The sequence below is a fragment of the Podarcis raffonei genome, chromosome 13, assembly GCF_027172205.1.
Source record: "Podarcis raffonei isolate rPodRaf1 chromosome 13, rPodRaf1.pri, whole genome shotgun sequence".
Lineage (NCBI taxonomy): Eukaryota > Metazoa > Chordata > Lepidosauria > Squamata > Lacertidae > Podarcis > Podarcis raffonei.
Window position 1 is genome coordinate 20,222,994 of NC_070614.1, and position 26,413 is coordinate 20,249,406.

General features: G+C 44.5%; 1 protein-coding gene across 3 annotated transcripts in view; it reads left to right on the top strand.

Moving 5' to 3' along the window:
* Window positions 1-26,413, top strand: part of PPP1R9B (protein phosphatase 1 regulatory subunit 9B) — a 77,220-nt gene that overhangs the window by 40,792 nt on the left and 10,015 nt on the right. For all 3 annotated transcript variants that reach the window (XM_053361211.1, XM_053361210.1, XM_053361209.1), the window contains 4 exons: window positions 1,298-1,418; window positions 7,631-7,735; window positions 12,846-12,981; window positions 21,915-22,067. In XM_053361211.1, coding sequence (XP_053217186.1) covers window positions 1,298-1,418; window positions 7,631-7,735; window positions 12,846-12,981; window positions 21,915-22,067 — 515 coding nt within the window. The remainder of the gene's footprint in view (window positions 1-1,297; window positions 1,419-7,630; window positions 7,736-12,845; window positions 12,982-21,914; window positions 22,068-26,413) is intronic.

Sequence of the window (26,413 nt, forward strand, 5' to 3'; positions counted from 1 at the left end):
ACAGTCAATCAATCAGTAGCTGAACTGGGTTCCACACAAAACAAAAAGAGAGAGCAACAAAAACGCAAAATAAATAGCAAAAACAGACAGACCTCAGCGTCACACTCAAAACGGAAATGTGGCACTCAAAATGGAAGCATAACACTCAAAACAGCACGTTCAGCATCTAAAAAAGTTCGCAAACCGGAACACTTACTTCTGGGTTTGCAGTATTTGGGTTCCGAGTTGTTTGAGAACCAAGGCATTTGAGAAGTAAGGTACCACTGTAATGGAGTTGTGAAGTTATCTGTTCTTGAGGTAACTAACACCTTGACCATATTGGCCAAAATGTTCCTCTGCAGGAATGACCACAGCTGTGTTAGCAGCAAAGCTTTACCACTTGTATGGGGGGGGGGGTGTGCATGTATGTGTTTGTGTTTGTTCATAAAACCTGGCTACCTGTTACACCCACCTTGTCCTATCCTTTTGGGTTTTTTTTCTTACCTTAACAGCTAATTTTTCATAGAAACTGGGATGTGGTCGAAGCAAGGAAAGTAAACAACTCGGGAAATAAACAACAAATAAGGAAAAGGCCTTTAATGCAATGTTTCCTCCACCCTACCACCAAGAATGTTAATCCTTAGGACCTGAAGCACTGATACATCAACCATCCCTAATTTGCATGTCCTGGTTTTCTTGGTATGGTGTAGTGGTTAAGAGCGGTAGACTCATAATCTGGTGAACCGGGTTCGCTTCCCCGCTCCTCCACATGCAGCTGCTGGGTGACCTTGGGCTAGTCACACTTCTCTGAAGTCTCTCAGCCTCACTCACCTCACAGAGTGTTTGTTGTGGGGGAGGAAGGGAAAGGAGAATGTTAGCTGCTTTGAGACTCCTTTGGGTAGTGAAAAAGCAGGATATCAAATCCAAACTCCTCCTCCTCCTCCTCCTCCTCTTCTTCTTCTTCTTCTTCTTCTTCTTCTTCTTCTTCTTCTTCTTCTTCTTCGCTTCTAATTTCATGGGCGATGTTTGGATCTTCTTGCCTGTGGTCCAGTCTGTGTTCAGGGTGCACCGCAATGCAAGCAGAGAAGTTTCCACCCCTTTTCCCTGCTATTAGTTTACATCTACAATGTGAAAAGCATTGCGGTTGTCTGACTTAGTAGTTCAAAGGAGTTTTTTTGTTGACTTATCCTTGTGCTTATCTGTTGTATTTGTTGCAGTATGCTGTCCAGGGCTGTAACTTGCCCTGTGACCTAATTCTGGTAACTCCCCTGGAACCTTGTGTTCTTAAGAAAATCACCTTTTGCTTTCCCTCATGCAGATTCTGAGGGGCTCGGAATCAGCATCATTGGGATGGGAGCCGGTGCTGATATGGGCCTAGAAAAACTTGGCATCTTTGTCAAGACGGTGACAGAAGGAGGAGCAGCTCACCGAGATGGCAGGTCAGTCTCTGGTTGGCATTGAACCCACTGCAAAAGCCCTAACGTTGACTCACAGAAGGGGGTACTGGGAGCAGGGGAAAGAAAAACCCTGCCAGCTGTGATGTGATGTGTTTCTCTGCGCTCATAAAGCTACCATAAGCAAGCATTCCATGTCTCTGGGTCCCCGCTTCCCAAACTTAGGTCTCCAGCTGTTGTTGGACTACAACTCCCATCATCCCAGGAACTGGGAACGGACGCAGCAGGGACAACAATCTGCAAAGGAGAGATAAAGAACGGAGAGGAAAGGCCTCCAGAGGCCACACACACATTGTACATATGAAACACCTTTAAAGCACATTGTCGTCGTCCCCCAAGAATCCTGGGAACTGTAGTTTGGCCCTTCGCTGAGCTACAATTCCCAGCTCTCCCATTCTACGGGGAAAGCAACATGCTTTAAATGTACAGTGTTTTGATGTGACATGAGTCTCTTCCTTCACCATCTTGTGTGCGTGTGTATATATATATATGCCTGTGGTTTTTCTGTTCCCTCCAACTTTCTTGGCTTGTTCATGGGACAGCAAACAGAATTCTCAGCAGGCAAAAACTTTCGCATGGCGGGGATGCTCACATGCAGGGAGTGTTAGTTTGCGGCCAGGCTCTCAGAGTCTTTCAGTGTGATCCTAAGCACCGAGTTGAAGGGCAGTTTGCTGAGTTACTGACTTGATTCCCTTATAAATGTGTTGAGGGCTGCATGTTCGTTTCAATAAGAGATAAAGAAAGACATGGAATGTTTTTGTGGAAGGCAGGGTCATTTAACCAACTGCTTTCCCGGTTTCATAACAGACCCGAACATATCATAAAACAGCGATATGTCGAAGCAACAATTCTCGTACTGTTCTGCAATGAAGAGCCAACCTTTTTTCCCCGAGCAAATTTTTAAGATGGCAGAAAGCATGCTCTGTTGCAGCAGCACCTTATCCATTGCTGACAGTTTTCTGGAAGGTGTGATGTGCATCAGAGCCGAAGAAGGAGGTTGCAAGGAATGGACAATCCATAACCCTTCACTTGCCAATTGCTTTTCTCTTAAACTGCATCCCTGCCTCCATTTTTAATTTTCCCCTTCCAAAAGTGTTTTGGAAAGAAGAATGGATTTGGGTGGCTTTGTTATACGTGACCACAATGTAGCAGAGATTCTTGATCTCAATATGGTATGTCACAACTAGGGGAACACTTATTGAAATAACAGTTGGATCATGTCCTATGATTTATAGTTTTGTTTACCCAGTGAAAATTAAAAAGGCATGTTTCTGATTAATCGGTAGCATCTCCTGAGCTGTGTAACCTAATTTGGTTTAGCTTTGAACCCTGAAAACATTTTCGTATTAGAGGAAGTCAAACTGTACACACCTTACTGTGCTATTTTTAATTCCTGGGGTTACACCTGCCATTGCAGGATTCACTCTCTGCCCAAAATAGTTTGAGGTGAAATCACCGCTGGAAGATCTGTAGTATGAAGAGAGCAATTAAAACCTTAAAGACTATGGCCTTGTACAGGGAATAAAGAATCCCACGGGTTGACAGCAATGAGATAATGAGTTATGGCATTTGTGATGTGTTTTGTGTTTGAGTAATCACAAGGTGTGGGATTTGATATTATAGAAAGGTAGTTACATGGATATTTATTTATTTTCATTTTATTCATTCATTTCATACAATTTATGCACTGCTTGATTGTAAAGAACCTCAGAGCGGTTAACAATAAAATCAAGAAAAAAATCACAACCATATTTTTAAAACATATAAAAGTTATAATATTAAAACAGATTAAAATCACCTCAGCTGTGAAATAAACAAGGAGCGTTGTAAATTATTGCTGCCTTTCTGAATCAGCCCCAAACTTCCAAAGGGAGCCTGTTAGATGCTCCAAGTCTCTGTCAAGGAGTGTCATCCAGTTTCCACTGTTTATACCCATCAGCTGTTAATCAGAGGCATAACACCATTACTGAATGCAAGGGGTCCGTTTTCCTGTCATATCTGTTGATTTCGCCACTGGAACACGTCTAGTCGTTAGTCATTGCGCACCTTGTAGCAGAGAGGTCCGCAGGCTTAGCTGTGTGAAGAACTTCTTTCTGTTCTGAACTCGGGACCCGCTGCCAAGGGATGGGATTGGGTGACCCTGAGTTCTAGAACTGCGCAAGAATCATTTTGGAAACTTCCTCCATGCCTTTCACCCTCCCCTGCTCCCCCTCAACTTGGCTTGTTTTCATAGAAAAGCTAAAAAAAAATACCCTCAGGGATCACGAGAACGAGGAACTGTGATGAAGGGGCAAAGGGCAATCAGAGGTACAAAAGAGGCAGAGATGAGCAGGGCCTTCCATCAGTGGCACACTGCATTTCTGTGCAAGGCTCAGAGGAAGGACTCCTCTCCTCTGACAGCCTGATAGGTGCAGGGCCATAGCTGTCAACCGTCCCTTATTTGGCGGGAAACTCCCTTATCCCAGACCTGTGTCCCGCTGCTGTCCCGGATTGATGATGTCCCTTAAATTTCCCGGGTTTCATGCTCACCTGGCTCGGGAGGGAAGCAGTGGCTCAGGGTCCTCTGCCGTAAGAGAGCGCACGCACAAGCTGCCAGGTCCCCGTCTCTCCCTTTTCCCCCTCAGGGGCGCATCGTGAGGAAACGGGTGGCGGCGGGCAGGCAGGCAGCCCCTCTCTTGCGAGACTTCTGCCGCGCTGCAGGGGAAGCCGGAGGCGGCTGAGGAGGCGGCCTGAGGGAGGAGGAAGAGAAGGGGATGGGGAGGGATGCAGAAGGGTGGCGCTTCAGCGGCCACCGCGGCGCCGCATCGGCCTCATGCCGGGCTCACGGGTGAGAGTCTCTCTTCCTCCCTCCCTCTCTCTCAGGCGGGGAAGGGCCGATGGAATAATAATAATAATAATAATAATAATAATAATAATAATAATAATAATAATTTATTATTTGTACAATGGAACTCCTCGTGCCAGGACGATGGCAGCCCCGACGTGCATAAGCTAAGCAACATCCTTTATTTTGGCTGCCGATCCCTTATTTTCAAGGCTGCTGGACCCTTATTTTCAAATCTGTAAGCTGACAGCTATGGACAGGGCATTTCATCTATTCTCCTCCACCAGCCTCCTCACTTGCCTGCATGTGATTTCTTGTCACCTGCGGCTATTGGCTTAAACACAAGGCTGAATAAGCAGAATTCAAAACAAAGCAGACCCTGTCAGGTCCCAGTACAGTCGAAAAGCAGATGGAGCACTCTGGTGTGTCTTTCTGCGGTGCTCCAGTATATGATAAATAAATGATTCCCTCCTCCTGCAAAACGTTTCAATCGTTTGCTCTCAGATTCTTTTAAGCGGTGGTCAGGCTTTTTCACTGGCAAATCAATGCTCCGGATCTCTCTCAATTCTGTCCTGCAGAGAGAGCGCTGTTGCACCCGTGTCCTGGCTTGCAGGCTTCCCCACAGACATCTGGTTGGCCACTCTGAGAACAGAATGCTGGACTTTGGTCTGGCCCAGCAGGGCTCTTCTTCTTGTGTCCTTGGCCCAGCAGGTGCAATCCGCGTGGGGAACTCGAACTTGCAGCCGATCCGGCAGGCTTGAAATACCATCCCCACTGGCAGCGATTTAAAACCTGCTTCCTGCAGGGATTCGCTGCACGATCAAATTTGCAATGGAGAACTTGGTTGCATAGTCAATCCTGACATCACGTATGACACATCTAAATCTCAGGGTAATGAGTCCGAGCCCCTCATTGGGCAAAAGATTCCTGCATTGAAAGAGGTTGGACTAGATGACCGTTTTGGTCCTAGCTCTGCAGTGCTATGTTTACAGTGGTACCTCGGGTTACAGACGCTTCAGGTTACAGACGCTTCAGGTTACAGACTCCGCTAACCCAGAAATAGTACCTCAGGTTAAGAACTTTACCTCAGGATGAGAACAGAAATCGTGCTCCGGCGGCGGGAGGCCCCATTAGCTAAAGTGGTACCTCAGGTTAAGAACAGTTTCAGGTTAAGAACGGACCCCCAGAACGAATTAAGTTCTTAACCCGAGGTACCACTGTATATGGGTCAGGCGGGCGTGGTTTGGGGAAAACAGCTTTGCAGGCCAAATTTGGGCTGGACGTTCGCCAATCCTGCTATATGCTGTTAACCTAATTGGAACGGGCTTTTAGGGGCTAAGGTTGAAATGCTTCAGGGCTGGCATGCTTTTCATTGATTGCTCGCTCCAAGTTTTTAAGCAGTATTTTAGCGTTTTTAACGTGCCGTTCCCCATCATGAAGTTTTGTGAAGGGGCAGAAGCTGAAATAAATATATACGACACAGAACGTTACAATAGATCCTTAACCAGCCCGTACCCATCCCAGGCCACCAATTTAAATCAAGAAGCAACCACTGTCTCTTTGCTGGAACTGAACGCCTTAATGCTCCCTGTGTGTTTTCTCACAGAATTGAAATGGGGGGGGGGGGAGAGAAATGAAGGGGTGGCGGTGGGGGAGAGGAGAAGCAACTCTGGTGCGAAATGCCAGCAGGGCTGCCGCTCGCTGTCATAGCAACAAACATGGCTGCCTGCCCAGTTCCAGGGGCACCAGTGAAATATAAACAGGGGGTATTCATGGGAGAACGCTTGGTAAGATTACAGAAACCGCTCACCAAGTTGCATCTGGCAAAGGATCTTTCGCATGCTCAAGATGTTCTTGTTTTTGCTTTTTTTACCTCTGGTCAAACAATGTGTGGACGCCACCTGCTCTCTTTTAAAAGTGACCTGCCTGGGTTTTCTTTTCCACCTGCTCATCTGCTTTTTTGTGTGTGTGTGTGTGTGTTTCTCTGTTTAATCTTGGAAAAAAGTAGTGTTTCTGTTTTCCCGTGGAAATTACCTATAAGACTCACTTTTTCCCTCATAAAAAGTAAGGAGAAATGTGTGTGCGTCTTATGGAGTGATTGCAGGCTGCGCAGCTATCCCAGAAGCCAGAACAGGAAGAGGGATCTCTGCTTTTGCTGTGCAGCGATCCCTCTTGCTGTTCTGGCTTCTGAGATTCAGAATATTTTTTTTTTCTTGTTTTCCTTCTCCAAAAACTAGGTGTGTCTTATGGTCTGGTGCATCTTATAGAGCGAAAAATACACTACTTGTTGAGGCCTATGCAGGTTCATCCAGACCCCCCCCCCCAACAAGAGTGGCCTGGTGGTGGCAATTCTGCCTTCACATTGTGAACTGTAGTGGCATGAATGCAAAGAGCGATAGAAATGTCCTTCTCAGTGCCTTAAAGTCACATAGAGAGAGAGCTGTGTATGGGGATTGGGTGTGTGTGTGTGTGTGTGTGTGTGTGTGTGTGTGTGTGTTAAAGTGGTACTTCGGGTTACATACGCTTCAGGTTACAGACTCCGCTAACCCAGAAGTAATACCTCGGGTTAAGAACTTTGCTTCAGGTTGAGAACAGAAATCATGCAGCGGCGGCATGGCAGCAGCAGAAGGCCCCATTAGCTAAAGTGGTGCTTCAGATTAAGAACAGTTTCAGGTTAAGAACGGACCTCTGGAATGAATTAAGTACGTAACCAGAGGTACCACTGTATAGTGAACAGAGGAGAGCAAATATTACCTTGGGCAAGTCATGTCGCTATGTTGCATTCTAACTTACTGGCAACTAAGTAAGAGAGTATGAAGCCCTTCATATACGGGAAAGTGTTAAAGAACCGTATATGAAGCCCTTCATATACGGGAAAGTGTTAAAGAACTGATTGATGAAAAAATAACCGCAGTATTGCAGATTGATTAAAAAAAACCCCACGTCTTCCATTTTCTCCACAAATGAGAATGTGGCCAACTTCCATGATGCTCGCTGGGTTTTAAAAATACAGTGGTACCTTGGTTTTCGAACCATCTCCGTTGACGAAAGTTTCAGTTTTCGAATGCCGAAAACACGGAAGTAAATGCTTCCGTTTTCGAACGCGCCTCGGAAATAGAACGTCTTCTGCTGCGTGTTTATCAGTTTTCTCAATTGAATTTGCAGACTTTGTGCCTCGGTTTTCGAACATGTCGAAACTCGGAATGGTCTTCCAGAACGGATTACATTTGAAAACTGAGGTGCCGCTGTATATGCAAGTTTGGCACAGATGTGCTTTCCGATAGCTAAAGAATGCAGAAGGCTTTGCGCACATATATATTGAAACTGAATGGTCAGTCCCCTTCTAACTTTCTCCATCCTTTTTCTCCCTCAGGATCCAGGTAAACGACCTTATCGTCGAGGTGGATGGCACCAGTCTGGTGGGTGTGACCCAAAGCTTTGCTGCCTCCGTGCTGAGGAATACCAAGGGTAGAGTCCGGTAGGGGAACGGTGTGCACCCCAGTTTTGTGATGGGACCAGAATTTGTTTTGTTTGTCTGTCTGGGGAGAAAAAACCAGATATAGAGAAGAGCGGAAGTATTGCCTCAGAGAGAGCTCTCTGATGCATCGTGGGAAAATGTTCTCGGAGCAGTCATTTTGTTTGCCGTGAAATGGTTGTGGGTGTAAGATGGCAGCTGAAAGGTTTTCCTAGCAGCCGTGGTACTGCTTCTTCTCTTATTTATGTAGAGTTGGGCAGATATAGGACTGTATTGCCTTGATGAGTTCATTACATCAAGGGGCTACCTTCTTAGTGGAGATATTTCTTGCTCCCAAATGAAGTTGATAGAATGCTCTGTGTGTGAAGAAGTGCATAGGAATGGATTTTAAAAAACCAAATAAAGCAGGCAGGGTTAGAAGCTCCCTTTCATTCCAGTGCTTTCAGCTAATCATGCCAAAGAGTATAAAAGAACCTAGACGATGATGACATTTTTTTTCCCCTGGCAGAGTTCACATCTTTTCTTTTTCTTCTTTCCTCTGGAGGGGCTACCGAGTTTCTAAATGCCTTCTGCCAGACACAAGGGCAACAGATGGAGGGTTTTCCTGTTAAATTGCTACCTGTCACTTGGTTGCTGTTGTTCTCGTTGTTGTTTTCAAGGTGCTAAAATGTAGCTTGAAGGCTCCCTTTTTGTTGTGGCATTTTGAAAGCAGAGAACAAGCTGCCCAGGGTTAAAAACAGAGGAAGAGGCAGGGGCAGCTGTGTCTTTAAGTTTGTGATACACAGAAGTTGAACTGGTTTGGCTTTTCCCCATCACGGCCGTATAATGGGAGACAGCCAGCACCTTTGGAATTTCTGCTTATTATGCTGTCTTTTAAAGGTATATTTCTTTTAAATGAATATTTCAAAGCATATTCTCAGCGGGTACTTGTACCTGCATGCAAAAGCCTACTTCAGTTCTGCCAGGTTTCAAATCTGCATCTCAGCCTCTTAAAGTCCTGTTTCAACACTCCTCATTTCATTTCCTGGTCAAGTGGGCTCTCCTCACTTTTGCTGTTCCTTCCAGGTCTGAGTGCCCAATTCGTATCTCCTTTTTCCTGCCTCTCTGGCAATTCTCCCTCAACCTCAACAGAAAGTTAAATGTTGCCTGACATTCTGCCAATTTGATAGCATTACTTGAAGAGCCAGGGGCACCGAGACTCTGAAACACTTGTTCTTTATAAACTCTTGTATGTTAAGAGGACACATACTGGCTAGATTCACACATTACAGTGAGTGAGGATTTCAGACCCGCCAAGTGTCCCTATTTTCCAGGGACAGTTTCAGATTTACAGAAGCCACCACAGTTTCTGATCTGATCCCAGAATGTCCCGCTTTTCCTTAGGACGTCCCTATTTTCATCAGAGAAATATTGAAGGGGACATCTCTGTTTTCATCAGAGAAATGTTGGAGGGTACGGAATAGGAAGTCCCTATTTTCACCGGGGAAATGTTGGAGGGTATGGGATTTCGGACTTCACTGAAAAAGCATGCAGGCCATTGGCTTCAACTTCACTTCTCCCTTCACGCAAACAGGGCTAGTGCGAACCCACAATCCTAGTTTGTTACCCCCCAAACAAGCCAGTATTGTAAAACAGGGGTTTTAAAATTAGCCTATAAAGTCTGGCTGGTTTGGGACCAACAGATCAGGACCCTGCATTCATACATCACGCAAAGCTGGCCCCTTTGGGTTCATCGAATGAACTAACATGCTGCTCTTTTGCAGTAAACCATGAAATGCAAACCCATGACGTGAAAATGGCAGGTTTTTTTACTTCTCTACTGCCCCTCAGAATTGATGCTTTTGAATTATGGTGTTGGAGGAAACTCTTGAGAGTCCCATGGACTGCAAGAAGATCAAACCGATCCATTCTGAAGGAAATCAGCCCTGAGTGCTCACTGGAAGGACAGATCCTGAAGCTGAGGCTCCAATACTTTGAACACCTCATGAGAAGAGAAGACTCCTTGGAAAAGACCCTGATGTTGGGAAAGATGGAGGGCACAAGGAGAAGGGGACGGCAGAGGACGTGATGGTTGGGCAGTGTTCTCGAAGCTACCAGCATGAGTCTGACCAAACTGCGGGAGGCAGTGGAAGACAGAAGTGCCTGGCAGGCTCTGGTCCATGGGGTCATGAAGAGTCGGACACGACTAAACGACTAAACAACAACAACAACAACAACTGCCCCTCACGCTCACACCAACTCGGCGTTCCTTTTCGCCTTCGAAATCCCCGAATCCTAACCCTGCCATCAAGTGAGGAAAAGGGGAGGGAGAGAAAAGAAAGCGAGATTAGCACTGTGTTAGCACAGCACCGAAAGGGACCCACTAACCCTCCTTGCATGGCCTGTTTTTCACCCCACCCAGTTATTCGTATAGCTCTGTTTCCACTGCTCTAGCCCAGCAGCGCCCAGAGAACTGCAACCGGAAGGGAGTCTGCGAACAGGCCTTTGGCTTCCTAGGAAATGGGCAGCGGCTGGCAGCATTGCCCAGTCAGCATCTGGTTCCATTTTAAACTGGGGAGCAGTGCCCATTGCTCCCCAGAATGTGCCCCGATGCACCATGGGAAAGTGTCCAATGTCATGCCCGTTTTATTATTTCCTACGAAACGAAACAAGGGTTCGGTTCAATGGAAATGTGTATATGTGCGCGTGAGGGAGACCATAGGGCTGTGGGCTGTTGAATTATCCTGTCAGCTGTGGTCCTTCTGTTTTTGTCCCTTTTATCTATACGGCTGCCTCTGTGCCCCCCCTCTCTATTTTAAATCTCACCAGAGGCATTTGGCCTGACTTTTCCTGGCAGCGTTAAGAATGAGAGGTTTGGCCCCATCCCAGGATCCTTGCGTCGGTGGTTTTTGAAAGAATGGAAATCAAGCCAGAAAACCTCTCTCACACTCGCTCTGTCACACACACACAGAGAGAGAGTGGGGGCACATATGAGCCCTCCCTGGTTCCTTCAACAAAAAGGGCAGTGCAGTTTTTTTGGGGGGGTTACACCTAGAACCTAACCCATTCCTCCGAGATTTGAGTGCTGATCGGTTCCCAAGCGACGGGAACCTCAACTACGAGAATGTGTTGCTAGGCAACTAGTTTCCTCCATACTCCACAGGCACCATTCTGCCTTCCCAGATAGAAAGGCCCTGTTAACCAGTTAAAGGATTTGGTAATCCTTTTAACTAGTGCTCCGGCCCATATTTTTTTTATCACTGCTAAAAAAAACCACATACACACCCCTTGACACTGTGCCACGTGAACTCAGGTTGCACAAACACAAGACCCATGCCTAAATGTCACTTTCTGGAAACAAGAGTTAGCAAACCTTCCAGAAAATAAGACCATCTCATGGATGTTGAATAGAATGTCCTTTTTCCCCCGGGGCATTCCGGTGGGAAGCGAGTTGTGTCAGGAAGTCACTTTCTCTCATCTAGAAGCCCTAGCCCTGATCCCATTTGGGAGCGGGCAACTGGATGTAGTAGCTGCCCACTTGGGAAAGAAACGCACTCTGTGCATGCTCAGGGGTGCTTGTCATTATACTTTCCCCATCACAACCAGTTTCTGAGCCTTGTCGTTGAGCATCGCTTGCAGACACGGGCTGTGGCAGGCCTCAGGCTAAGACCAGGCTCCTGAAATCTGTATGGCTTTCTGGTTTCTGTATCCATGGGACATATACCCATGGCCTCCTTGGTTAGTTGATTGCAACAACTCTCTTTTCCTGCCCCCGCCTAAGAACAATGGGTAGCAACTTGTAAAATATTGGGGACCCAATAGATACAACAAGAAAGATTTGTTTATTTATATACTGCTCAGCGGGTGGCGCTGTGGATTAAACCGCAGAGCCTAGGACTTGCCGATCAGAAGGTCGGCGGTTCGAATCCCCGCGACGGGGTGAGCTCCCGTTGCTCGGTCCCTGCTCCTGCCAACCTAGCAGTTCAAAAGCACGTCAAAGTGCACGTAGATAAATAGGTACTACTCCGGCGGGAAGGTAAACGGCGTTTCCGTGTGCTGCTCTGGTTCACCAGAAGTGGCTTAGTCACGCTGGCCACATGACCCGGAAGCTGTCTTCGGACAAACGCCGGCTCCCTCGGCCTATAGAGCAAGATGAGCGCGCAACCCCAGAGTCGGTCATGACTGGACCTAATGGTCAGGGGTCCCTTTACCTTTATACTGCTCTTAATTTTAAAAAAACCCAAAGCAGAAGATCTGTCTAGAGCATGGGTAGGCAAACTAAGGCCCGGGGGCTGGATCCGGTCCAATTGCCTTCTAAATCTGGCCCGTGGACAGTCCAGGAATCAGTGTGTTTTTACTTGAGTAGAATGTGCCCTTTTATTTAAAATTGTGGGGCATAGGAATTTTTTCCCTTCAAAATATAGTCCAGCTCCCCACAAGGTCTGAGGGACAGTCCCCTGCTGAAAAAGTTTGCTGACCCCTGGTCTAGAGGACGGTGGCAGTGGGACTCCCAATTGTTAGTGAATCAGTGGCTCTGGTTTAAGGGGTTTTTAACCCTTTGGCATGATTTCCTCAACCAAAATCCCACCCCCCCAAAGGTGCCATTAGTCCTGTTGTGGGAGAAAGACAGGCACAATACAATATCTACAACCCCCCCCTTTGTTGGAACTTAAGGTGGTGGGAGAGTTAGATGAGGGAAAACGAGGAAGAGTTTAACCTCCCCTCCCTCATCAGCAACACTCTCCCGATCAAAATCAGGGAGCTCTGGCAACTGTTTTTAAGTTTAAAAACGCCAAAATATCTCATCACAGATTCCCCCACAGCGCAGCTATTATAGCCCTCAAAAATGGTGGCGGGGAAGGCCTTCCACTTAGTGAGATGAGGGGACTTCGGTCCTCGACGTACTTCCTTGTCCTCCTTGCATGACCGAAGAAAAATTGATTGCACAAAATAAGCAAATCCGTTCCAATTGTATCACGGCTCAGAAACTGATTGTACTGGGATCTTTTTGAGCCCAGTGCATATATGTGTATATATATATATAGCCTGGCCGCATAACTCCTGGTGTGTTGACCCACTTCTTTGAGATCCGTACTCTTATCCCCCACTCTCCCACCTCTTTCGTTTTCCTTAGGTTCCTGATTGGGAGAGAGAAGCCGGGCGAGCAAAGCGAGGTGGCTCAACTCATCCAACAGACGTTGGAGCAGGAACGATGGCAGCGGGAAATGATGGAGCAGAGGTATACCCAGTACACGGAGGAGGACGAAGAAGTAAGTGGGACGGGTTTCTCTCAGCCTGTTGGGGAGAGGAGGAAAAGGACATGGCGCCCCGATTCCCCTCCTCGTTCCTCTTGTCAGCACTCTGAACATAAAGGAGAGCCAGAGGAAGTTGTGGTTCCCTTGCTGACTCTTTGCGATGGCTACATTTCTGGCTGAAACCGAGGCCTACTCCGGACAAATTCTTTTCATTGTGCATTCACGGCAATTTATTGTGCTGTTATTGGGGGCGGCCCTGCACAGTCCCGCTTTCTTTTTTTTTTCTTTTTTTTAATAATATTTATTGAGTTTTTTTCATAATATCTCCAATCATACAATTTTAAACATCACTTATTTTAACTTATCCGACCTCCCTCAACTCCTCTGACAATCATCCATACTTAATTTCTTATCTACACATTCCTTAATTATAATATTACTATTTTGATACATTTTCCATCCTCTTTTACATTTTTGCAATATTCCTTGTTTTTTTTCACAAAGCTTCTTTGAAACACACTAGCGTTATATTTTCCTCACATACAATTTTCAAATAATCTCTAAATTTCCCCCAGTCCTCTAAAAACTCATGGTCTCTCTGAAATCTGATTTTCCCAGTTAGTTTATCAAGTTCTGCGAAATTTGTCAGTTTTTCTCTCCATTCTTCAATACTTGGAAGTTCTTTCTGCTTCCACCTTTGGGCCAGTAATGTTCTCGCAGCTGTTATTGCATATTGGAAGATTTTGCGATCCCTCCTCTTTATATCATTTCTAGTTATTCCCAACAAGAAGGTCTCTGGTTTCTTCACAAAGCTATATTTCAGCATTTTCTTTAACTCATTATAAACCAGTTCCCAGAATCCCTTCACTTTTTTGCACTCCCACCACATATGTATAAATGTACCCTCCTTCTCCCCGCATTTCCAACATTTATTACAGATTTTGTACATTTTTGCTAATTTAGCAGGGGTCATATACCATCTGTATACCATCTTCATGGTGTTTTCCTTCAACGTAGTGCATGCTGTAAACTTCAAGTTTTCATTCCATATTTTTTGCCAATCTTCCAAATCTATACTGTACCCTAAATCCCTGGCCCAATGGATCATTACTGCTTTAACTTCCTCATCCAACGTATACCATTCCAATAGAATTTTATACATTTTTGAAATTATCTTACAATCATTATTAACAATTTCTATTTGGAATTTCGAATCTTTTTCCTTATACCCTCTTTCTTTCATATCCTTTTTAAACATATTACTTATCTGATAGTAGTGCAGCCAGTCAGACACATGTTCTTCTACTTGTTCGTATGATTTTAATCTCCATTTCCCATCTTCTTTTACCACTAAATCTCCATAAGTAATCCAGTTACTTCTCATATTGATTTTCTTAACTCCCATAATCTCTAGTGGGGATAACCAGTGTGGGACTCCCATTTCCAATATGTTCTTATATCTGTCCCACACTTCCATTAATGATTTCCGGAAGATGTGGTTTTCAAACGATTTATAGCCCAATTTCTTCCCTTGCCATAGATGCGCGTGCCACCCAAATCTGGCATCAAAGCCTTCTAAATCCAATAGTTTGGTATTTTTAAGTTTTATCCATTCTTTTACCCAGCAAAGACATGACGCCTCATAATATAATTTTAGATCTGGCAGGGCAAAGCCTCCTCTTTCTTTTGCATCTGTTAACAATTTATATTTAATTCTCGGCTTTTTGCCCTGCCAGACATATCTTGAAATCATTCTTTGCCATTCCTCAAATATCTTTACTCCTTTTAATATTGGGATCATTTGAAATAAGAATAGCATCCTTGGGAGCACGTTCATCTTTACCATTGAGATTCTGCCCCAAAAAGATAATTTTAACCTCCCCCATCCCTCCAAATCTTTCTTAATTCGATTCCACACCGGAACATAATTATTTTGATACAAATCGATGTTCTTTGGTGTTATCCATATTCCCAGATATTTAACCTTTTTTACAGCTTCAATACCCACTTGTTGCTGCAGCACTTCAGTCATTGTTTGGTCCATATTTTTGATTATAATTTTAGTTTTTTTCCTATTTAACTTAAAGCCTGCCACCTCACCAAACTTTTCAATCTCCTCCAACACTTCAAGGGCACTATTCATCGGATCTTCCACCATTATTACCAAGTCGTCGGCAAAGGCCTTGACTTTATATTCATTTTGGCCTACTGCCACCCCCTTTATCCTTTCATTTTTCCTAATTGAATTCAGCAAAACCTCCAAGACCATTATGAACAGCAGGGGTGAAAGCGGACAGCCCTGTCTGGTACCTTTTGATATTTTAATTTCTTCTGTTATCACATTATTCACTATCAATTTCGCCTTTTGATCAGTATATATTGCCTTAATTCCATTCAAGAAATCATTCCCCAATTCCATATATTCCATGTTTTTCAACATAAAATCCCATGATACGTTGTCAAATGCCTTTTCGGCATCAACGAATATTAACATTGCCTGTCTTTCGTTCCTAGCTGTCAGATATTCTAAAGTATTTATTATATTCCTCACATTGTCTCTCATCTGTCTGCCAGGAAGAAAACCCGTTTGGTCCTCATGGATGATTTCTTGTAACACCTTTTTTAATCTCTTCGCCATTATTCCTGCAAAGATTTTATAATCCGTATTTAATAGGGAAATCGGTCTATAATTCTTTACTTGTGTTTGGTCCGCATCCTCTTTTGGAATAAAGGTTATAAATGCATCTTTCCAAGTCCCCGGAATCTCTCTCTCTTTTAGAATATTGTTCATTACTTCTTTTAATGGTGTTGTTAGGACTGTTCTCAACTCTTTATAGTACCTTGCTGTAAACCCATCTGGTCCTGGGGATTTCCCATTTTTCAATTCTGTTATTACCTCCTTAATTTCCTCATTATTAATCGGGGTATTCAGCCTTTCTGTTACCTCTGTTGGAATCTTTTGCACCTCTTTTCCTTTTAAATATCTTTCTATTTTCCTCATACTGTTCTTTTCTTTGTTCTTATACAACTGTCTATAAAAGTCCAAAAATCCTTTTCTAATACCCTTAGGGCTAGTTATCTCTTCTCCATCCACATTAATGTTATTTATTGTACTTTGTTCTTTCCTTTTCTTAATCTGCCAAGCAAGCCATTTTCCTGATTTATTTGCAAATTCAAAATTTTTTTGTCTAATTCTTTTGATGTTCCATTCCACTTCTTTGTTTATTATCATTGCAAACTGAGTTTGCAGAGCTTTAATGCTTTGTTTAATTCTTATATTATTTGGTTTTTTAATTAGCTTTTTCTCATTTTCCGTAATTTGTTTTAAGATCTCTGTCTTTGCTTTCTCTCTGTTCTTCTTTTTGAATGAATTTTTCTGTATAAAAAACCCCCTCATCACTGCCTTGCTTGCGTCCCATACTATACTCATCTTCGTTCCTTTATTACAGTTATCCACAAAGTAATCACTCACTTTCTTCTGTGCCTCTTGGATAAAATTTTGATCATCAAATAGGCCTTCATTTATTCTCCACCTAAATGATCTTTCTTCAAAGCCTTTAAGTTCTAATTTGATTGGGCTATGATCTGAGATTACTCTTGGTTCAATTTCCACTTGAGTAATTCTTGGAGTTAGTTCACTCGAAATCCAGACTTGATCAATTCTGGACATCGACTGATTTGGTTCTGAATAAAAGGTAAATTGTTTTTCCAGCGGGTGTTTCAGTCTCCAAATATCAATTAGGTTACAATCTTTAACCATTTCGAAAAATGTTTTAGGTAATTTACCTTCTTTTGTCCCACTGTCTCTCAGTCTGTCCATTTCTATTGACACTACCCCGTTCATATCACCCATCAAAATTATCTTTTGGTCTACATATTCCAACAGTTTTTCTTCCAAATTTTTATAAAAGTCCATTTTGTTTCCATTAGGTGCATAGATCCCAACAATTATTAGTTTTTCACCTTGCCAGTTGATTTGGACAGCTATAATTCTTCCCTCCTCATCCTTAAGTACTTGCTGAGCCTCAATTTTACTTTTTATATACAATATCACTCCTCTTTTCTTTTTTTTATCTGATGATATAAATTCATTTCCAAGTCTTTTATTAACCAAAATTCTCCTATGCCTTTTCGCCACGTGTGTCTCCTGCAAACAGATTATATCTAAATTTTTTTTCTTTAGAAATTGTTCCACCTTATTCCGTTTTTTTTTATCATTCAGTCCATTAATATTCCAGTTCCACAATTTTAACGCCATTTTATTTCCGAATAATCAAAAAAAAAATTTTATTTTTTTTTCCTATAAAGTAGTTCTTTATAATCTTTCTTCTTCTTCCTCCTCTTCCTCTTCCTCTCCCTCCTCTTCCTCTTCTCCCTCTAGCCTTTCTCCCAATTTCTTCCTCTCCCCCAAATCCTTCACACCTTTAACCTCCACTCCTCCTACTGCTCCTTTAAGTTCTTCTTCTTCCTCTATTAACAATTCCTTATATTTCCTCTGAAATTTACCTATCTCTTCCGGGCTGGTCAATCTGTGTCTCTTGTTTTTGTAAGTGAAGGAGATCCCCTCCGGGAACTCCCATTTGAATTCTATATTATTCTTTTTAAGAATTTGCACCTGTGGCTTATAAGGGTCTCTTCGTTTTAGCAGTCTAATTGGAATGTCTTTAAAAATAATTATATAACTCCCATCTATCATTAGTCTTTTTTCTCTATTTTTTTGGAGTACCAAATTCCTCATATCTCTATCCTTAAAGGTTATCAAACAATCCCCAGGCAGTCTTCTTGCCTTAGTCGTTCTCACTTTCATTCTAAAAGCATTCTGTACCATGCCTGCTATCTCTTCTATTTGGTACTCCAACCATTGTGCCAATTCTGTTACTAATTTTTGTCTAATATTTTCACCTTGATTTTCTGGGACCCCTCTCATCCTTAAATTAATTTCCCGTTGTCTAAGTTCGTTCATAGAGATCGCATCCCACATTTCTTCTTGTGATTTATTAGTTTCTAAGAGGCCTACTCTAATTTTATCATCTTCACGTTTTAGTTCTTTCATTTCCAATTTTGTCTTTTTCATTCCCTCCTCTAATACATGAGTTCTTTTGGATACCTCTTTAATTTGGCCTTTCAATTCATTTACAGTTTCATCTATTTTCTTATCCATTTTCCCTATCTTTAAGTCTACTTGTTCTATTTTTGTTTCTAGATTCTTCTCACTTTGTCTAATTTCTGCAAACATTTTTAAGATTTCCGATCTGAAATCTGATTCTTGCTTGGACCCCTTTCTTTCTACTGGAGTCCCCCCATTCCCACCTTTCTTTGGTGGGTAGGACATTTTCAATTAAATGTAAAAAGGTAATGATAATTATGATAATTCAATTCTATAAATCTTTACAAAACTCACAACCAATTCCACTAAATGATTTAAGGTAATACTCCAATAATTCCCTCTTGGTGTCACCAATTAGGTTAACCCACTATAAAGTAGTCCAACGTCCCACCAAGAAAAAAAAAAGAAAAAAAAAATAAAAATCCCAAAATCAAAGTTCAGGACTTAGATCAGAGTTCAAATTATATTCCAGTCATAATATCCGAGGTTTGAAGCTGGGCCAGATCCGTCGGTAGTTAAGTCAATTCTTCCTACCTCAAAATAGTCTATTCCTTATGATATCTTTTGCAAAGAAGAAAAAAGATAAGAAAAGAGAGAAATATCTTTTTAATAGAACCACTCTTTTTCTTCTTTATCTTCTTGCCCTCAATTGGGCTAAATTCCACTGCGAGTGAGATCAACAAGAGGGTCCCGAAGAAGTTCAAACATACCAACTTTCTTCCCTCATGTATTTAAGTCCAACTTTCAGAGACGTTAAGCCAGCCCAGAGAGATTAGCAAGTACTATCAAAATGAGTTGTAGTTTCTCTCCCGTCCACCAGGGGTCTACCAACCACAGAGTAATAAAGGACAGCACACAGAAAAGAGAAAAAAAAGAGGGGGAGAGGAGGGGATTTTCCAATTCCTTTCCTCAAAGAGGGAAATGCAGTATCCACTGCAGTCCGTCTATTTAAATTGCTTAATTTAATACTGCTCTGTGTCTGGCAAAGGTTTTGGCACAGTCATGAAGCTTCCTTTCCGATCGGCGCATTTCCTGTCACTTTTCATACCACAGGTGTTCTGAGGGGGCTTTTTCGTTTGGTCCCGCCTTCTGTCGCTCTGTAGCCTCTTCAAACAGCAGCAATGTGGCTGCACTGGGGGAGCAACTAAAAAAGCAGGGTGGTGCGTGAATGGTCCAGCATAAACCCGCCATGAATGCACTATTATTGCGTCAAGGACATGTTCTGAAATGAGAAATAAAAACCCACAAAATGCCAGTCAGGAGGGGCCCTGAATAAAGAAACAGAACAAATCAATAGCATCAAGCCTTGCCTATCTTTTCTCACACAATTGGAGCCCTTCTTAAGTTCCTAGTCCTTCTTTAAAGTTGTCTGCTGTCTCCTCCTTCATCTCCCCTTCCATGTCTCCTCCGTGCCTCTCCCTTTCCATCCCTCTGCCCTGTTGCTCCTTCTGCCCGGAAGAACAGCCTTCCATCCCTGTCCTATTCTTCCAGCCACTTCCCTCTTTCCCACCCTCTCTCTGTCTCTCCCCCTTCCCAATTTTTTTGTAAGCTGACTGCCAAAAGTCCCCTTTGTCCCTTCTTCCACTCATATTCCCAGGCCTCTTGTCATGCTTGCTACCCATGTCCGAAACCAGTCTTTGGAAGAAAAAATAATAATTCAGATTACTGTGTGCCATCCTTAAATGGGTAAACTTTGGTTTCTTTTAAAGTGGTAGCTGCGAATTACGCTTGTCTCCAGCAGAGGCCAATGTACTAGCTGAATGGGTGCTAGAGGGTTCGCAACCATCTCTGCCAGTCAGGGCTGTCTTAAGCATACGTGGCGCCGGGGTGCAAAGAACCACCTGATACACACCCCCAGTTTGCCCAGTCCCAGGTGCACAGGAGGGCTGGCCAAACGCCTCAACATCTCGCTGGCTCGGTTGCCCCCGAATTTGTGGTGCAGAGCCACCCGCGGCAAAAGAGCCCGCCGCGGCACTCTGACCGACGGGTGAGCTCTTCCCCGGATTCAACTCTCAGGCCCCAGACTCTCGGCCTGGCATCCCTGAGAGCCTGGCGCCCGGGTTCCCCGCACCCCTAGTGCCTATGGGTTAGACAGCCCTGCTGCCAGTCATCGCAAAATTCTGTAGCACATTACAGTTCAGATTGTTTGCTGTAAGGCCTAGGTCAGCATGAGGTTAACTGTCTCAGGGTAAGCAAACCAAAGTGCATTCTGCTTTTGACAATACAGTGGTACCTCAGGTTACAGAAGCTTCAGGTTACAGACTCTGCTAACCCAGAAATAGTACCTCGGGTTAAGAACAGAAATCGTGTGGCGGCAGCAGGAGGCCCCATTAGCTAAAGTGGTACCTCAGGTTAAGAACAGTTTCAGGTTAAGAACGGACCTTCAGAATGAATTAGGTTCTTAACCCCAGGTACCACTGTACCTGCTAACAGAAGGCAGGTCTGTCATTGGCTATTGACCATGAGAGCTAAGAATGGAACCTCCATTTCCAATAGCAAGATACCTGCTAGGTACAAACAATATAGAGAATGGCTTTCTCCACTGAACCAGCCTGTTGGAAGTTTCATGGAGGTCCCTGGCTGGCCACGGTTGGAGGCAGGGGAACAATCAGCCTTCTTTCTTGTATCAAGACATTGAATACCAAAGGAATATTTGTGCTGGAGATCATAGAAGGGCCATTGGTGTCTCCTCCTCTGGCTGCTCCTAATGTTTTAAGCCTGCTGCGTTTATGTGTATGGTTTCAGACATTCTCTCGATGCTGGGAGAGAAGAAGTACAAGCAAGCTCCACTTGCTGTTTTTACATGGTAACATTTGAAAAGAGAGTGGCTTTGGGAAGATGTGCAAGTCCCCTGGTGTGGAATTAGCTTGTACATTTCCTCCACGCATCCCTTTCGGTATTACTCGAGCCATGTGATAACTGAAAGCATGACTCACTTTTACATCTCTCTCTCTTTGTTAAGTTTCCAGACGCGTAGCTGTGTAAAGTCTGTTTTGCAGCAAAAACAGCAAAAAGTATTTGTGGTGCCTTAAAGACTCAACTAGTGCACTGTGGCACAAGTTTTCATAGACTGTACAGTCATATCTCGGGTTGAATATGCTTCATGTTGAGCGTGTTCGAGTTGCGCTCTGCGACTACCCGGAAGTAACGGAGTGCGTTACTTCCGGGTTTCGCCGCTTGCGCATGCGCAGACGCTCAAAATGACGTCACGCGCATGCGCAGAAGTGGCAAAAAGCAACACGCACGTGCACAGACGTGCCGTCACTAGTTATGTTTGCTTCTGGATGCGAACGGGGCTCTGGAACGGATCCCGTTCATATCCAGAGGTACCACTGTAGTCCAATCAAAGAAGAATACAGTGGTACCTCAGGTTAAGTACTTAATTCGTTCCAGAGGTCCGTTCTTAACCTGAAACTGTTCTTAACCTGAAACACCACTTTAGCTAATGGGGCCTCCTGCTGCTGCTGCGCCGCTGGAGCCCGATTTCTGTTCTTATCCTGAAGCAAAGTTCTTAACCTGAAGCACTATTTCTGGGTGAGCGGAGTGTGTAACCTGAAGCGTCTGTAACCCGAGGTACCACTGTAAGCACAAATCTGGCATCAGAAGTGACAAGGCTTGATGGTATTGCTGATGTGGGATTTATGACCAACAACAAAGCGAATACAAAAGCTTATGCCATAATGAGTACCTTGGTTTTTAAGGTTCCACAAGACCTTTTGTTGTTTCCCCCTCTTCCTGGTCTCAGGGCGCTATCTGAACATACACTTGGTTCTGTCCAGCACTGATGTTACCGTAACTTAAAAAGCCAAACCATAAAGCTTACCTGTTTTGCAATTTGCAGACGGGTGAATACGCCACAGACGAAGACGAAGAGATGAGTCCCATGTTCCCCAGCAGCGAGATGGCCATTGAGGTCTTTGAGCTGGCTGAAAACGAAGACATGCTGTCTCCAGTTGAGATGGACCCCGAAAAGCTGGTGCATAAATTTAAGGAGGTAAGGAAAGGCCTAAAAAGCAAGGTTAAGGAACCCGTAAGCTTTTCAATGTTGTTGGGCTCCCAGCTCCCATCAGTCTCAGCCAGCAGGACTGTGATGATGGGGAGTGAAGTCCAACAAACTCCAGAAGGCCACATATTCCTCACTGAGGACCTAAAAGGGATACAGTGGCTTCTGTGGCTGATGGAAGTGTCACATGACTAATGAAAACATCCATGGAACCTTTTCTTGTTTCTAAGCACACCACAGAAATGGCCCCAGCTACCTGCAGCTTAAGGGACGCGGGTGGCGCTGTGGGTTAAACCACAGAGCCTAGGACTTGCCGATCAGAAGGTTGGCGGTTCGAATCCCCGCAGTGGGGTGAGCTCCCGTTGCTTGGTCCCTGCTCCTGCCAACCTAGCAGTTTGAAAGCACGTCAAAGTGCAAGTAGATAAATAGGTACCGCTCCAGCGGGAAGGTAAACGGCGTTTCCGTGCACTGCTCTGGTTCTCCAGAAGCAGCTTAGTCATGCTGGCCACATGACCCGGAAGCTGTATGCCGGCTCCCTTGGCCAATAAAGCGAGATGAGTGCCGCAACCCCAGAGTCGGCCACAACTGGACCTAATGGTCAGGGTTCCCTTTACCTTTACCTTTACCTGCAGCTTAGGGAACTGAAAACCTTTGTTCTTTGACTCAAACAAACAGGGAAGGGTGCTGTTTGCTGAGTTGCGGAGGTGGCTGCAGAAGCACTTGAGCACATGGGTTGTGCATATGCTCACTTCACTTCTCAGAATCATAGAATCATAGAGTTGGAATAGACCACAAGGGCCATCGAGTCCAACCCCCTGCCAAGCAGGAAACACCATCAGAGCACTCCTGACATATGGTTGTCAAGCCTCTGCTTAAAGACCTCCAAAGAAGGAGACTCCACCACACTCCTTGGCAGCAAATTCCACTGTCGAACAGCTCTTACTGTCAGGAAGTTCTTCCTAATGTTTAGGTGGAATCTTCTTTCTTGTAGTTTGGATCCATTGCTCCGTGTCCGCTTCTCTGGAGCAGCAGAAAACAACCTTTCTCCCTCCTCTATATGACATCCTTTTATATATTTGAACATGGCTATCATATCACCCCTTAACCTCCTCTTCTCCAGGCTAAACATGCCCAGCTCCCTTAGCCATTCCTCATAAGGCATCGTTTCCAGGCCTTTGACCATTTTGGTTGCCCTCCTCTGGACACGTTCCAGTTTGTCAGTGTCCTTCTTGAACTGTGGTGCCCAGAACTGGACACAGTACTCCAGGTGAGGTCTGACTAAAGCAGAATACAGTGGCACTATTACTTCCCTTGATCTAGATGCTATACTCCTATTGATGCAGCCCAGAATTGCATTGGCTTTTTTAGCTGCCGCATCACACTGTTGGCTCATGTCAAGTTTGTGGTCAACCAAGACTCCTAGATCCTTTTCACATGTACTGCTCTCAAGCCAGGTGTCACCCATCTTGTATTTGTGCCTCTCATTTTTTTTGCCCAAGCGCAATACTTTACATTTCTCCCTGTTAAAGTTCATCTTGTTTGTTTTGGCCCAGTTCTCTAATCTGTCAAGGTCGTTTTGAAGTGTGATCCTGTCCTCTGGGGTGTTAGCCACCCCTCCCAGTTTGGTGTCATCTGAAAATTTGATCAGGATGCCCTTGAGTCCATCATCCATGTTGTTGATAAAGATGTTGAATAAGACCGGGCCCAAGACAGAACCCTGTGGCACCCCACTAGTCACTCTTCTCCAGGATGAAGAGGAACCATTGAAGAGCACCCTTTGGGTTCGGTCAGTCAGCCAGTTACAAATCCACTGAGTGGTAGCATAGTCAAGACCGCATTTTACCAGCTTCTTTACAAGAATAAATCAGAAGGGAGTGGTGGTGTTGGGGGAAGGCAGTTGAATCTGCTAATATATTTTAAACGCATGCAAATTTAACATTGCCCGCAGCTGCACGAATGCCGAGTCTGGGTTTAAAAATAAACATTCTCCAGAAGCAAGAGGGGTGGGAGACCAGAAAAATCAGACTTTGTAATGGATGAGGCACAATTGGCAAAAACCAGGTAAGACAGTGGCAGGCTATAACTGCCAGCTGATCCAACTTCCTAGCTCTGGTTAGAGAACCAAGAGGATCCAGGAACCAGATATAAGGAGTAGAGTGCAGTCTTTAGCCGGTTAACTGGCTAGATTAAACAATTAAAAACCTTTCTAACTGACTAAAAAAATGCAGTTTGCTTTTGCGATCACATAGCAGTCACAGTGGCTTGAGAGCTAGGAGACAGTCGCATGAATTCAATTTATTTTCATAGGTTTCAGGAAGTGGGAGCAAAGCAGCACTGGAGATTTTTGTGATGGGGGCAAAGAGATTTGGCAAAAGATACTAACCTTTGGAGTGGGTGGGATTTTCTGCATGGGAATGGTCTAATCTGGGAGCAAGGTTGTGCCATGACATGGCCATAGTATCTTCCCAGTCTTGGTAAACATATCTCTCTTTTATGGTGGTTTTTTTTTAAGGATGCACCTGCAAATGACACACACCTCACACATGTAAAGCGCATGACGTCTCCACAAAGAATCCTGGGAACCACAGTTTGTTAAGGGTGCTGGGAATTGTAGCACCACGAGGGAGTAAACTACAGTTCCCCAGATCTTTGGGAGAAGTCATGCTTGGAATGTGTGCCACCTATGTCTGAAGGAGGAACGCCATTGGGCTTCTCCTTGTGGCAGTTCTGGCACCCCTTGAACCATAGAAATGTCGTGTTGAAACATATGGAAAGAAGAGAATGGGTTTTGTCGATCTGCCCAGCCCAGCAAGGGGGAATCAGTTAAACCTTCAGGTGGTGAGGTGGGAAGGAAACAAGGCCGGTGAGCGTGGAGAGGAAGGAAGTGGCGACAGCCAAGCTGCCACGAGGCTCCTTGTGTTTTATGTGCGGTTTGCGAGAAATCGGTGCCTCTGTGCTTTTCATATCCCTGGCCCATGGCTGCACGTCTCGGCTGACCCCTAGTGGCCGACACAGCCCTCTGTTCTTGTCTCTAAGTTTAGAGCATAACGCTTGATGGGAGCTGCTCCCCTCCGCTTTTAGCTCAGCTGCACAGAAACCGCGATGCCACACGGCTGCTGCATGTGTAATACAAGTCTCCTAAAACGGCAGCCCCCTCCACATCCTTGCCAGGAGAAGGAATCCCTTTCAGGCGTCTCGCTGGAGGCTGCCTTAGGCGTAGCTGTTGTGGAAGCTAGCAAACGCTAAGCTTCATACGTCTGCTTCTTTGTTTTCCTTTTTTTCATTGATTTTCACAAAAATTTAAACACACAGACAAATAAGCAAACACACATAAATCATAACCTTATTCAAAATAATCCAATTAACATTGTTAAGTGACTTCCTCATATCCCCCTGGTTGGATTTCAGTGTATATCATTTTAACGGTTTTCCAAATCAATATTCTTATAAAATTAACCTGGTCACTTAACATCTTTCTTCCCAATTCAGCGTTAAACATATTAGTTCATCACATTACATATTTGAAGCCTAAGCCTATCCGGTATTTGCAAGCTTTTTCCAATTAATTTAACTTAACATATTTAACTAAATAGTCATTAAATTTCGCCCATTCTTCCTGGTACTCCTCCTCCTTCTGGTCATGGACTCTTCCAGTCAGGTCGGCTAGCTCCGAAAAATCCATCATCTTCATCTGCCATTCTTCCACTGTTGGTACTTCTTGTGTTTTCCGTACGTCTGCTTCTGCCCAGCGGCATGTGAGGAAGTTACCCCTTTCCTCCCTCAACCCACCCCCCATAAATATATGTGGCCAAGTGTAATGAACAGCCGCAGGCAGCTCTAACTCTCCCTTGCCATCTTCTGCAGTGTGTAAGTGGCAATTAAAGACGAAAGGCAGCCTGGGAGGCGCTAAATTTTAATGTCTCTGCTTCTTCTGTAATGTGGGTAGCGGCCTCTAGTTGACCCTGGAATGTGTGTCAGCAAGCTTCCATTTAGGCACCTAGAATCAAGCCAGCCCCAGTGCTGGCTTGCTGACACGCTGTGCTGGATTTCAAGAGACAGACAGACAGACAGACACAGAAGGGCCATAGCTCACTGGCAGACTATCTGCCTTGCAAGCAAAAGGACCCGGGTTTCAGTCCCCATCATCTCCTGGTAAGCATGAAATCCTGGAGAGCCGCTGCTGGTTTTTGGCTCGTTCACACTCTTTTCCCCATGCCCCATACTTTTTCTAGGTGTGGGTCTGAGAGGCTTTTCGTTCGCCCCGATTTCCCCCCGGGGAAAGCCGCTGAATCGTAACAAAGTCAGTCGGGTTTTGTGCAGACGTTCGTTCCCATTCA